This window comes from Triticum aestivum, chromosome 3A (assembly GCF_018294505.1).
Source record: "Triticum aestivum cultivar Chinese Spring chromosome 3A, IWGSC CS RefSeq v2.1, whole genome shotgun sequence".
NCBI lineage: Eukaryota > Viridiplantae > Streptophyta > Magnoliopsida > Poales > Poaceae > Triticum > Triticum aestivum.
This window is the reverse complement of record NC_057800.1, coordinates 509632568-509644902: the sequence shown is the minus strand read 5'-3', so window position 1 is coordinate 509644902 and position 12335 is coordinate 509632568. Positions and strand designations below refer to the sequence as shown.

The window sequence follows — 12335 nt, the reverse complement described above, 5'->3', positions numbered from 1 at the left end:
GGAAGGTGGCGGCGCCGGAGTGGTTCCTCCCGTGCCGCCAGGGAGAGGCGACGCGGGGGTCAGGAAGGTGCTGTTGGTTGTGATTTGAAGGAATGCAATCAGCACCTCGCATTGTTGATATCGAAGGAACATGCGCACCAACCGTTGGCAAGTTAACATACTTCCGGGAAGAGACGCGCAGTGGCCTCCTGCTGCAACTCAAGGCACTCTGGGCTCCATGACAAGCATCGGTCCACACGTAACCACGTGCTACGGGCCAAGCTCAAGCTGCACATGCAGTCGCTGGCACCAGACCAGAGGCAAAAGGCAACCAAGATAACTCCGAACCTCCCGCGCAAATGAAGCTTTGTGCAGCTGTGACGGACCACCCCGTTGCCGGCTTGCTCGCCAGTCGCGATGCATGGCCGCATGGGCACCGCGCGGAGGTTACGAGATTATGGGACGTCCGGCGTCGTCGCGTCTTCTAACTGGCAACACGTCCGGGTGCAGACGCGCTTTTGCTTCCTCGTCCTTCGCAGCTAGCTAGGCAACTGGCAACACGTATGTCCGATAATAGCATTTCCTCTGATCCGTCGTTTTAAAAAACAAAAAAACCCGCAGAAAATAGAGCATTCATTTGGACCTCTTTTTTTTTCAGGAAGGTCCTTAGTGGCATGATAACATTCTGACTGCAAATTTTATTATAGAAGTTCACGGGCAGCACCGACGAGGGAGGGGCGATGATGGTGACACATCTTCGGCTCGCTTCCGTATTTATAGTCGTCGCTAGGTAATCTATGGTTTTGAATGTAATTATTATTATTATTATTTGATGTCTGTTGTGCTACCATGATTGAAAATAAATAGATTAATTTTTTTTAAAAAAAAGGAAACAAGTTGACATTACATAAATTAACATAATTCCTATTTTTACTAATCATCTGTCTTGTGTATACATTCTCTTTTGAGTGAAGTGCATTGTAGGTCCTTGAACTATTCCAGGGATGTCACATAGGTCCTCGAACTATGAAAATCGTCATCTAGGTCCTCAAAGTGCAGTAAGTGTGTCATTCAGGTCCAAAATCTCCCTGACAGGCTCTAACTGGCCAGCTGGCACATAAACAGTAACCGTAACAGTACGCGGCAAACAGTCCTGAATTCCCGTGCGTGATGAACAGTACACGACAAAGAATAAATATAAAAAAATATCAAAAAATTGAGATCCTCTGTCATCGAAGAGACCCTGGCGCGTGAACAGTAAAAATGTCATTAATTCAAAAAAAAATCGTGAACGATGAATTTGGAAAAATATTTGTGACTTTAATAAAATGTTCGCGAACGATGAATTTGGAAAAAAATATTCGCGACTTCAAAAAAATATTCGTGAGTTTAAAAGAAGTTCGTGAATGATGAATTTGGAAAAAATATTCACGACTTTAAAAAAATGTTCGCGAACGATGAATTTGGGAAAAATATTCGTGAGTTTAAAAAAAGTTTGCGAACGATGAATTTGGAAAAAATATTCATGACTTTAAAAAAATGTTCACGAACGATGAATTTGGAAAAAATATTCTTGACTTTAATAAAATGTTCGCGAACGATGAATTCGGAAAAAATATTTGCGACTTTAATAAAAATTTCACTAACATTTTTTAAAGTCAGGAATTTTTGTGGTTCGCGATCATTTTTTTCCATACCCACGAACAATATTTGTGGTTCGCGAACATATTTTCAAATTTATTGTTTGTGAACTTTTTTAAAGTCGCGAATATTTTTCCCATATTCGCGAACATTTTTTTGAATTAATGAGCATTTTTACTATTCACGCACCAGGGGTATCTTTGATGCCAAAGATTTTCAGATTTTTTTGTTCATATTTTTTTATTTTTCACACTGTTCACCATGCCAGCTGGCCATTTAGAGGGGGTTAGTGAGATTTTGGACCTGGATGACACACTTACTATACTTCGAGGACCTAAATGACGATTTTCATAGTTCGAGGACCTATGTGACACCCCTAAAATAGTTTAAGGACCTACAGTGCACTTCACTCTTCTCTTTTCACCTTTGCGTTTTTTCTATTCTTTTGTCTCTAGAACTAGAATCATGTGAGCCAGACAAGCCTCAGATGACAAGATCGATGTCCGAGTCGTTCGGGCATTCGGGGTAATCGACTGCCCCCGGCCCCGGGGTCAATCAGCAAACAACATCGACCGTTCCAAATCAAACAGCTGCTGATTAAGCAGTCACGCGCTCACTCGTACGAACTTTCAGAGCGCCCCGGACGAAGACGACATACTGTAGTAGTACGTCTCTACTGTGTATGCCTGGTCGGCAGCTGTGCACAGTGTACATATATCATCCTTTGCACCACGTCAGATCCGTCCGGTGGCAGTCACCACTCACCACCCACCAGCGCCCTGTCTGTGGTGATAATCTGAGATCGGATCGGAACTCAGACACCACTATAAGCACCCAACTGCTGGTCAGTGGCCACGCCCGACAACTGCAAACAAAAGGTCAACGGCTAAATGGTTAGGGTCTTAGTACACAATTGCATACCGTCCACTCTATCATAGCACAGGAATACAGCCGGACGAGGCCAAGGTACAGGTGCTGCTGAACTGGGAAGTTTCTACTAGTCCTACACACTTGAAATCACCCAAGTCAAGAGAAACAACAAGTATACTTGCCATATAGTTTCACAGCATACTGCCTTCGCCTCTGAGGCGAAGACAAAATTCTACTAGTACAGACTAGCAAGAAACTTCAGGCAACGTCTACAACTTGGGTAATAGATCCGCATTGCCATAGTCTACACCAGTGACACGTTTAACCAGCAGGCTGGCGCCAGCGAACGCCGATCTCATTGCATCCCGCTTGTTTTCTGAACGATCTCATCATCTTTCATGTACTTCTCCTGCACCGCAGCTGTTGTAACCATATATGTTAAGGAAAAAATAATGTGCAAGCACTTGGCATGTACTCCCTCCGTTCCGAATTACTTGTCTTGGATTTGTCTAGATACGGATGTATCTAGACTCATTTTATTGCTAGATACCTCCGTATCTAGACAAATCTAAGACAAGTAATTTGGAACGGAGGGAGTACAGTATAATGGATTGGTGCATCAGGAGCATTTCATTGCCAAGAAAAACATCATGCAGTGTACACTCTAGTAGACTAGTGGTACCATACCTACATATTGAGCTAGACTATCAGATTCGTTGTCTTGCGATCTAGTCTAGTCACCATATACTTTATATACTATTCGGCGTTGAATGAGTTAACAGGACCATCAATATGCATGTACACGCCAGAACGCCAGAAATAGGTGATCTAAATAGTGCACTTCTACCACATTAAAGAGCATATAAGTAATGGGACAAGAAAGATGCTTGTTTGAATAAGTTGGTACAAGAGGCAGTAAAGGATATCTGTAGTAGTCCCAGTCAAGAGGCGCAGCCGCGATTTTGCTGAACTCAACAGCGCTGCTGTCTATAGAAGAGAATATATAGCCGTTGCTCTTGTCAATCAACTTCACAAGATTACCGACACTTTCCTTGTCCTAGAGGCAAAAGTAAGGAATTAAGTCTATTGAATTGCATCCACCAACCAGTTCAGCAACATGAAACTGAATTGAAATAATAAATTGCTTCCAGTACAGACCTGGATGTCCAAAGTCGAAAAATTGACTAAGCTAAAATCATCAATCACATCACATAGCTCTTTCGTAAGTTTCCTGTCAGCAAAATACAAAAGGGTTCTAAGAAACCTGAAGTCTAAAAACAGCATATCATAATTAACACAAGTATAAGATCAACAACATTGCAGGTCTTCCGTGAATGATTCCAAAGGTTACTGCGTTTAAGGGTTCATAATGCTGTGCTTAAGGGTTCATAACGTTTGACAGTGCAACACTAGTCTACTGAAGATGCCTGACATCCTCTAACAACTTCCGAGTGTTACTATGTAAGTGCATTACTACATTAGATCACTATCTTACCTGAACAAGGAGAGTTCTAGATCTTTGTGCAGGTACATAATTGTAGCTTAAGAATGTTTACACAATTTAAAAGTGAAAACAATAACAAATCAGTGCTGTGTTATATTTTATAATGCTTTTCAGCGAACTGGAGATGCCTACTAAAGGACTAACTGCTAAATACTATCAAGTCTGGACAGGTTTATGACTTTCAGTAGGTGCAGTACGGACTGTACGTACCCCTTACCCAAGGAATTAAAGTTAATTGTTAGTCGTCATATTTACCTGTACTTGGCAGAACGAGGATCTTGATCAAGATGGTATTGCAAATAGGACAGGTCTTGGACATCAGTGTAGAAGTCAAGGTTGAATGCTGATAATAAAGAAAATGAGTAACAACTACAGCTGAAACATTTGCTAAACTAAAGGCAGCTGCAGACAAGCACAATACCTAAATTTCCATAGTTCTCAATAAGGTCAATCTTTGATAAAACATTGATGTGTGGTAGCTCCAAGTGTAACATTGTTGATAGTGAAAGAAGCAAAGCACTCACATACTTCCCAGGATCACAACATAAATGAGCATCAACAAGGTGCACAGCAGTCAGCTGCAAAATACCAAGAACGAGTGGGTAATGAAATTCATTAACAGAATAACTTGCTTGAATTAAACTGAAAACATGCATGTACCCGCAAGTCTAGCTTTTTGATGAGTTTATTGATGATATTCCTTGCATTTGTGTGAAGGGAGAAAAGTTCCACTTGCCCCGGGAAATCAAATAAAAAATAGTGATCTGCAGCAATCACCAACCTTCAGCAATTCATAATGGAAAGTAGTACAAGTTGAGCAGCAATGCAGCATTGATGCGTAGCTGCTGCAATAGTCCTCTACTATGATATTAACCTTTCAGAAAATAGCTCGATAAACAGCAGAATAATCCAAAAATCCATGGTTGCAGATTATTCACAACTCTAATTTGGAATAGCAAAAAGGTTCCATTCAAGGTCATAGCAAAGTGAGTTGACCATTTTAAAAGTAGGTTGATCTGTATTGGCAATTATTACTTTATTCTTCGATTGTCCCATAAGGAATTATTAATTTTCATCAAAGGTTCCCAGCACTTCAATGTCAAAACAGAATCTGGCAGCTTAGTTATGAATAGAACTGGGTCAACCTGCTTTCTATCTACTCCCTCCGTCCCAAAATAAGTGTCTCAACTTAAAAAGATTTTCAATTTTATGGATATCACAGCCAAAGAATATAAGTTCAGTTTCTCTGGTTCACTATCTTGAAGCTGTTGTTTGGACATGGACATGGTCTTAAAAATACAGCTTTGACTATCAATTTGCAATCCAGATCATTGCTAGCTTTGATTTTTGTAATACGAATATATGTCCTTTCTGTCAATGATCTGGATTGCAAACTGGATCAACAGTTAGAGTTTGACTGACAATATATAATACTCCCTCCGTCCCAAACATAAGTGTCGCTGATTTAGTACAAAGTTAATACATTTTTTGAAAATTCACAGCTATGATCTAAGTATCCAATCTAAATATTTGTACAGATAAAAATAAAAGGGCAGCTCGGTGCATGTAGCTCCCGCTTGCGCAGGGTCCGGGGAAGGGTCCGACCACTTTGGGTCTATTGTATGCAGCCTTTCCCTACATTTTTGTAAGAGGCTGTTTCCAGGACTTGAACCCGTGACCTCATGGTCACAAGGCAGAAGCTTTACCACTGCGCCAAGGCTCCCCTTCAAATATTTGTACGGATAATAGTCAAAATTTCAAGATCTTAACTCTACCCTTGACCAAAACGACAGCTTTTACAGCACCAGAGCGAAGTTCAGAGAAAGGCACTCCGCACTCACCTTCAATAAGAGGTTTCAGTTTCTCTTCAAGCCAGTCAATATTCATCTCCAAGTAATCCATGCAATACACAAGCCCTGACAAAGATATAAACAGCACAGCATAAGTAAGGATAGAAATGAAACAGGTACACTTGATTCTTGAACACTGGATCAACCTCCATTAGGACCAAGCGAATGCTCAGACATGACATCACTGAGCTTTATGAGGTCCTCAATGTTGATGGCACATTCATATCTAAATACCAATGTCAAGGACTCATTTTGAGTGTAACTGCAGAACCCGATGGTAACACATGGTAAAAAAAAAACAAGGGGAAAGGTCATTTCAAGGCTCAATGAGCAAAGGATACGGCAATGCATCATTCGCGGGGTCGAGATTGATGACCACAACTTTCCTGCAACCAACAATCAAGCACTATGACCTTGTGAATTAGTTAGACAATAACTGGCACAGAAGCACCAGAACGGATAACACTGGAAGCCCAGTTATGGAAAGGAAATTATGCACCACGCCATTCTCCTAATGTTTACCTCCCATCAGAAAAATGCCTTATTACATACAGAGTAGATAAACCATACTAAACTGAACATAACACAAGGTCAGGCATTGGAACAGCAAAAGAGAAACTAGCACTGGAAGTCAGGAAAGCAGTTCGTAGTGATGGAATACTTTTTTTTTGCGGGGTATGGAGTACTAGCTAGTTAATAGCAAGGCTGCAGTTATTGAGTACCTTCCTACGAGGGAGAGGAACTGGGACATGCCGTTGCAGTAGGTGGTCTTGCCGGAGCCTGGTGGCCCGATCACAACCTGTCCAAACACCATCTCCTCTTCTCGTACCCAGTGGAGGTTCTAGGGTTTTAAAACAGGGTGGTCCACCTGAAAAAATTGACAACAAATATGACGTGCCAACATTCTAACTAATTTACCAATAGCACATAGAAATAGATCAATATGGTCTTACAGACATACTAAAATTCTCAATTTTGCATAGGAGAAGCCTACATAATACATACCTTGAGAAGTTCAAAGAAGAGTATGTGGCATTGTTAATTTGTTAAAGTGGCATCGTTAGAGTAACTTGTTAGAGTGGCAAACAATCAGACAAATCATTATTATGTCATTGATCAGGTGCTCATGTACTGAATAGCAAATAAGGTGTATGTGTTCACAGGACTCTGTATTCATGTACTGGATAGCAAGCCTGATTGTTTAGTTAACGAAATAGACTTGACTTCCACCTGATCGATGCAGTAGACAGCTAAGAGCAAACCCTAAATCAGAAATTGGGGAATGGGCAGTCCCGCAGTGGACAACTTACCTCGCGTCCTCTAATCGGGCTAAAGGCTGGCCACCGGGCAGGGTAGCTGACTTGCTGCCGGCCGAGTGCTGGAGTCGACGTATAGCGGACTGGGCGGCAGGCGCCGGCTTGCAGGGGCGCGGTGGCGCCGGGCGCCGGGCGGGCGGGGCGGGCAGGGGCGGCTCCTAGGCGTGTAGCGACGGCGAGGCAGGCGGCGCAAGATCGGGAGTCGAGCGGCCGAGGTCGGGGGCGAGCAGGGGCTCGGTGGTAAGCCGGCTGTCCCAGTGTCCCCTGCGTGCGTTGTTTGTTGGGCTAGCCGGCTGAGATGGGTCGGGACGAGTAAGCCATTGTTTGTTGGGCTTCTTTTTCCTCTGGTCCATCTGTAATTTTCTCCTATGAGCCCGGTCTAAGATCCAAGGTGGGCCGAGACCCACCTTGTCCACCCTGTCTATAGATCAATCGTGGTGCCGAATAAAAATCGAGCTTGTACTCCGACGATAGGCAGTCGATGAGGTACTCCGACGAGAAACCGACATACCCTCACCACATATCGATGAATGCGGCGAGAAATAGGTACCGTCCGCAGAGGCGAGGCAACGGTAGGAAGGGAATAGAGATTGAAATCTTTGCAATGCCCGTATTGTCGACGGTTAGTAACCACCACGACACCACTGCCGGCGCAGGTGCTGCTTTGCTTACCGCAACCATCTGTTGCTGCTCGTGGGAGGCATAATAGGTGAGATACCGACAATAGTCGGCAGAGTAGGGGGGGCGTGGAAGTTACAGAACATCTGTTGCTGCTCGTGGGAGGCATAATAGGTGAGATACCGACAATAGTCGGCAGAGTAGGGGGAGGGGGCGTGGAAGTTACAGAATTTCTACTTTCTCCTCGAACACTGGACATATGTTTGAGCACAATTTTTTTCTAGTACAAAGCTCCTCGGTTGTCATTTGGCCACCAAACTTTACAAGCAACTGTAACATATGTTTATACTATTGTCACAAAGTTTTAGATTGTTTTGAAATGTTTTGTTATGTTTTCGGCCAGGTGTCCCGGCTTTGCAGTGTCCTGGGGTGTAGAAACCCACTCTCAAGTAACATTGCTCACAGACGATGCCCTTGATCCAGTCAAGTGTCAGATTAATAGACACATTAGAGGCACCAGTGGGGTCTTACCACCTACGGAAGGGCCCGGGCTTGGGTAAATCCCTTGTTCTTCGCCAAACCGTCTCTGATCCCCAATGCGCTCACCCATCCGAACAAATCGTCATCAATCGACAACACTATCGGTACAAAATGGTGACAACTAGAAATGATGTTTATGTACGCAAATGATGGAACAAATAGCAAAGGTTTCTGAAAAAATAGCAAAAGTTTGAGAATTTGAGTTTAGAAAGGGACTAGGTACTAGGCTTCATACCCGAAATCATTTGAGAGCGGGTTTAGAAAATTGATATATGGAGCTGATCAATTAAATTACGAGAGAAGTGGCAACAGGCCCCGAATGAGCAGGGCCCAAAATCCTGACATATATCAGGAGCAAGAAAAAGAATAAAAGACACCACACACAGCCGTGGTGCTCGTACCCTGCACCGAGCAAGCTAGGATTTCTACTGCCTCCTGCCGGTAGGCGATCTACCTCGTCTCATGTGGTCTTAAGACCTTGCTGGTGCGGTGGACCATGAAGTATATCTATTCCTAATAATAAAGCACGGATTGACTTCGTGGGTTCACCGTCACAATACGCTTCTTCACATGAATTTACGCTTTTAGATTTTTTTACCTATATTATTTTTTCTACATCCGAGGTGGTACTATTCATGTAGCTGGGATTTACTTGTCAAGTTGACGGTCGTGCCGTTTTTACAAAACGATCCCTGTGTTTTTTCACAATAAACCCGCACTCCATGAAGTATGTTTGTTTAGAAAAAAACGTTCCGATACACCGCCGTTGCGTCCGCAAGGAAAAATAAATTGTGGCGTGCGAGGATCGAACTCGCTCCCTGCTATGCTGTCGACGAGACGGAACCAGCTGGGCTGGCTGCCCTTTGATTCCATTCAATGGGATGTGTGCTATAAAAAAGAGGCACGGAAGAGATCCGACACAGAAGGGATAATCGGATGGATTTCTTAGAAAGAAAGACCCCATTATGGGAAGGTGCGGTAAGACCAATCATAATGGGAGTACATGTAAAGACCACATAATGGGAACGTCCACATGGATCGGTTACAGCACGCATGCAGCGTGCATATGCCCTACGCATAGCGGTATGTTTTTTTTATCATATATATGTCTTTTTACTAATTCTAAAACAGATTAAGTGATACTCACCATCTATCTTGGTTGGTGAGAATTTTGAATTAAGCCTTATAAACCGGAAAGGAGGGAGTACTAATTATTCGATTGATTATATTAAAATAACACCCAAACTTTTTACTAATTCTAAAATAACTACAGATTATATGATACTAATTATTCGAGTGATGATTTTAAAACAACACCCAAACTTTTTACTAATTCAAAAATAATTACAGATTAAATGATACTAATTATTCAAGTGATTATTTTAAAACAACACCCAAACAAATTCTACAAAAAAATAAAAAATCGACCGGCGAAGATTTACTACTTATTTAAAGCACAAAACAATTAGTGTTTTCTTTTATATCTATATCTATACCTATTTAAAGGAAGGTGATATTTTGGGTTTCGTCCTGCTTCGTTTGATCCTGCTTCAATTAATTTTACGTACGCTATTTGGTTTCGTTATTTGCCACCCGTTTTGGCCAAACGGAGAAAGCCCATCTGGCGGCGCACAGAGGCCCAGGGCTGGAGAGCTGGCAAAAAATAAAATTGCCGACGGGAGGATTCGATCTCATAATCTACGAACCGGCCACCACTGTTTGTCCAACTGACCCAGCTAAAAATATGAGAGGATTTTTTTTCTCCCGTTGCAACGCACGGGCTTTTTTGCTAGTATTAAAAATTTACTACTGTACATGCCAGCTATTAGGTTGACTTTAGATGACATAACAACTTCTTATAATCAATTGGCTATATTATTAACCATACTCTTACCGGCAAAAAAGAAAAATCCACTCGGGGTTAAACAATGGACGACCCATGCCCATGCCCCATGCGCATGCAGTGACGCAACAGAACTCCCGGCGGGTAGTATAGCACCTGGCAACTCACATCATCGCCATCCAGTCCAGTCTACAGATCCCCAAATAACGCCCGTCGAACTGATCGATTCGGCACGATCGACGCCGCACGACTTAACAATTAACCCGGCTGATCAATCAGATTGCAGAAACGGAGCTCCACCGCCGCCGCCGCCTGCCGGTGCGATGGCCATTCGCCGACGCGACGTGGTCGCCCGTTCCGTGCGATGGTGTACAGAGAATCAGGTCGCTCGCTGAGGGAAATCTTTGATCTTTCCGGCCGGTCAGCCATGAAGGCAGATTCATGTGCGCGGTGGCAGTGGCTGGGTCGGGTCGGGAGACCGAGCGTCCAAGTCGCCGGGTGGGACTCTTGACCCGGCAGCAGCAGCATATTTGACCGGGAACGAGGTGATAAGAAAATAATGAGCATGCATGACATTTTTAATTAAATTAATCCAAGAATAAATAATGAGCATGACATTGACAGTATTGATAACACACTGGTTACAATCTAACAAAGCACGTACTACACATATCTTCTTAAACTCCAATAGCATGAGGAAGACAATCCCTTATAAACCACTCCAACTCTTCTTCCATTTTCGGGGTGAGACTAAACTTCCCACCACCTTATCATGCCACCTACATGGGCCCTTAGAGATCAAATCTAAAATTGTCATATGGGCTCTAGGCCCATCTCATATTTCAATAATCCCCCATCAGATCTCAGGGGCCCAGTTTGTCCTTTGTTCCAAACGCTGTTTTGATATACCAGCATATCAGTGGAGACCGATTAAGGTTGAGCTCCACCTAGACCAAGTAGTTACACTCCTTCACAACTGAACAATGGGCTATTCCTTGAATTGTCAGTTTGGCGTCAAGAAGTTTCAGCACAAGTCTCACTGATACGAGGCTGCCGAAGGCCGACCCTCGGGTGGAGCATATTAGTCACACTCCTAGCATGTTCATGAGCTTGCTTGAGATCACCCCAATCTCATAGACTGTGACCAGCAGTCGGGCTCATATAGGTGTGTTCCTCAAAAGATCGCTCTGTGGGATAGCATCTTGCTTATGCATATAAGCCTTGGAACACATTAAGACAGTAGTCATCATTCCATACAGTTTCCGAGAGTATTGCATCTTCAACGGAGTGGGTTAGTGAAGTTACTCTCCTTAGTTCACCACTGGCTTGTTTTCCCAGGTCCTACTTCACGGGATCTCCGATCACATAGGTCGGGTTACTACCATGGCAACTCATGTGGGTCTCATACCCATCTTCCTTGATGCGTTATCTATCACAACACGTGATAGCCCTTTAGTAAAGGGATCTGCCAGATTCTTAGCCGTTTGAATATAATCCAACGCTATCACTCCGGAGTTCCTCAATTTTCTGACAGCTTTCAATCTCATTATTATGTGTTTGTTGGACTTCATGTTATCCTTTGAACTCTTCACCTTGACAATAACTGTTTGATTGTCACAGTTCATAAGGATGGCCGGAACCGGCTTCTCAACCACTGGCAAGTCCATCAACAGATCTCGAAGCCATTCTGCTTCGCCACCCGATGTGTCTAATGCTGTTAATTCTGCTTTCATTGTCGATCTTGTTAAGATCGTTTGCTTGCAAGACTTTCAGGAAACAGCACCACCTCCAAGAGTAAATATATACCCAGTTGTGGCCTTCATCTCATCAGCATCAGAGATCTAATTCGCATCACTATACTCTTCAAGTACCGATGGGTATCCGGTATAGTGAAGTTCATAGTTCATAGTACCTTTCAGATAGCGCATAACTCTCTCAAGAGCACGCCAATGTACATCACCCGGTTTGGAAACAAATCGGCTCAGTTTGCTAATAGCAAATGCGATGTCAGGCCTCGTTGCGCTCGCTAGATACTGTAGTGAACCAACAATCTGAGAGTATCTCAATTGATCTATAGCTGTGCCTTTAGACTTTCGAATCAGCACACTAGAATCATATGGTGTTTGAGATGGTTTGCAGTCTGAATATCCAAAACGACTCAACACCTTCTCAAC

General features: G+C 43.2%; 1 protein-coding gene across 1 annotated transcript; it reads right to left on the bottom strand.

Annotated features, from left to right (window-relative positions):
• Nucleotides 1-2533: 2533 nt before the first annotated feature.
• Nucleotides 2534-7448, bottom strand: LOC123061906 (GPN-loop GTPase QQT1). The gene is made up of 11 exons (XM_044485191.1): nt 7155-7448; nt 6567-6712; nt 6186-6230; nt 5991-6070; nt 5836-5910; nt 4655-4758; nt 4416-4572; nt 4250-4337; nt 3649-3721; nt 3417-3547; nt 2534-2915 (listed from the first exon to the last, which is right to left on the bottom strand). The coding sequence occupies exons 2-11, from the start codon at nt 6656-6658 to the stop codon at nt 2846-2848; spliced, it is 915 nt and encodes a 304-aa protein (XP_044341126.1). The 5' UTR covers nt 6659-6712; nt 7155-7448; the 3' UTR covers nt 2534-2845.
• Between the last annotated feature and the right edge of the window lie 4887 nt (nt 7449-12335).

What these genes read in the sequence shown, in the direction of transcription:
- LOC123061906 (XM_044485191.1), bottom strand. Translation starts at nt 6,658, where the DNA reads ATGGTGTTTGGACAGGTTGTGATCGGGCCACCAGGCTCCGGCAAGACC. An exon ending in TTCGCTTGGTCCTAATGGAG is followed by an intron (nt 5,911 to 5,990) that starts GTTGATCCAGTG and finishes TATCTTTGTCAG; the next exon opens with GGCTTGTGTATTGCATGGAT. An exon ending in TGAGAACTATGGAAATTTAG is followed by an intron (nt 4,338 to 4,415) that starts GTATTGTGCTTG and finishes CTTTATTATCAG; the next exon opens with CATTCAACCTTGACTTCTAC.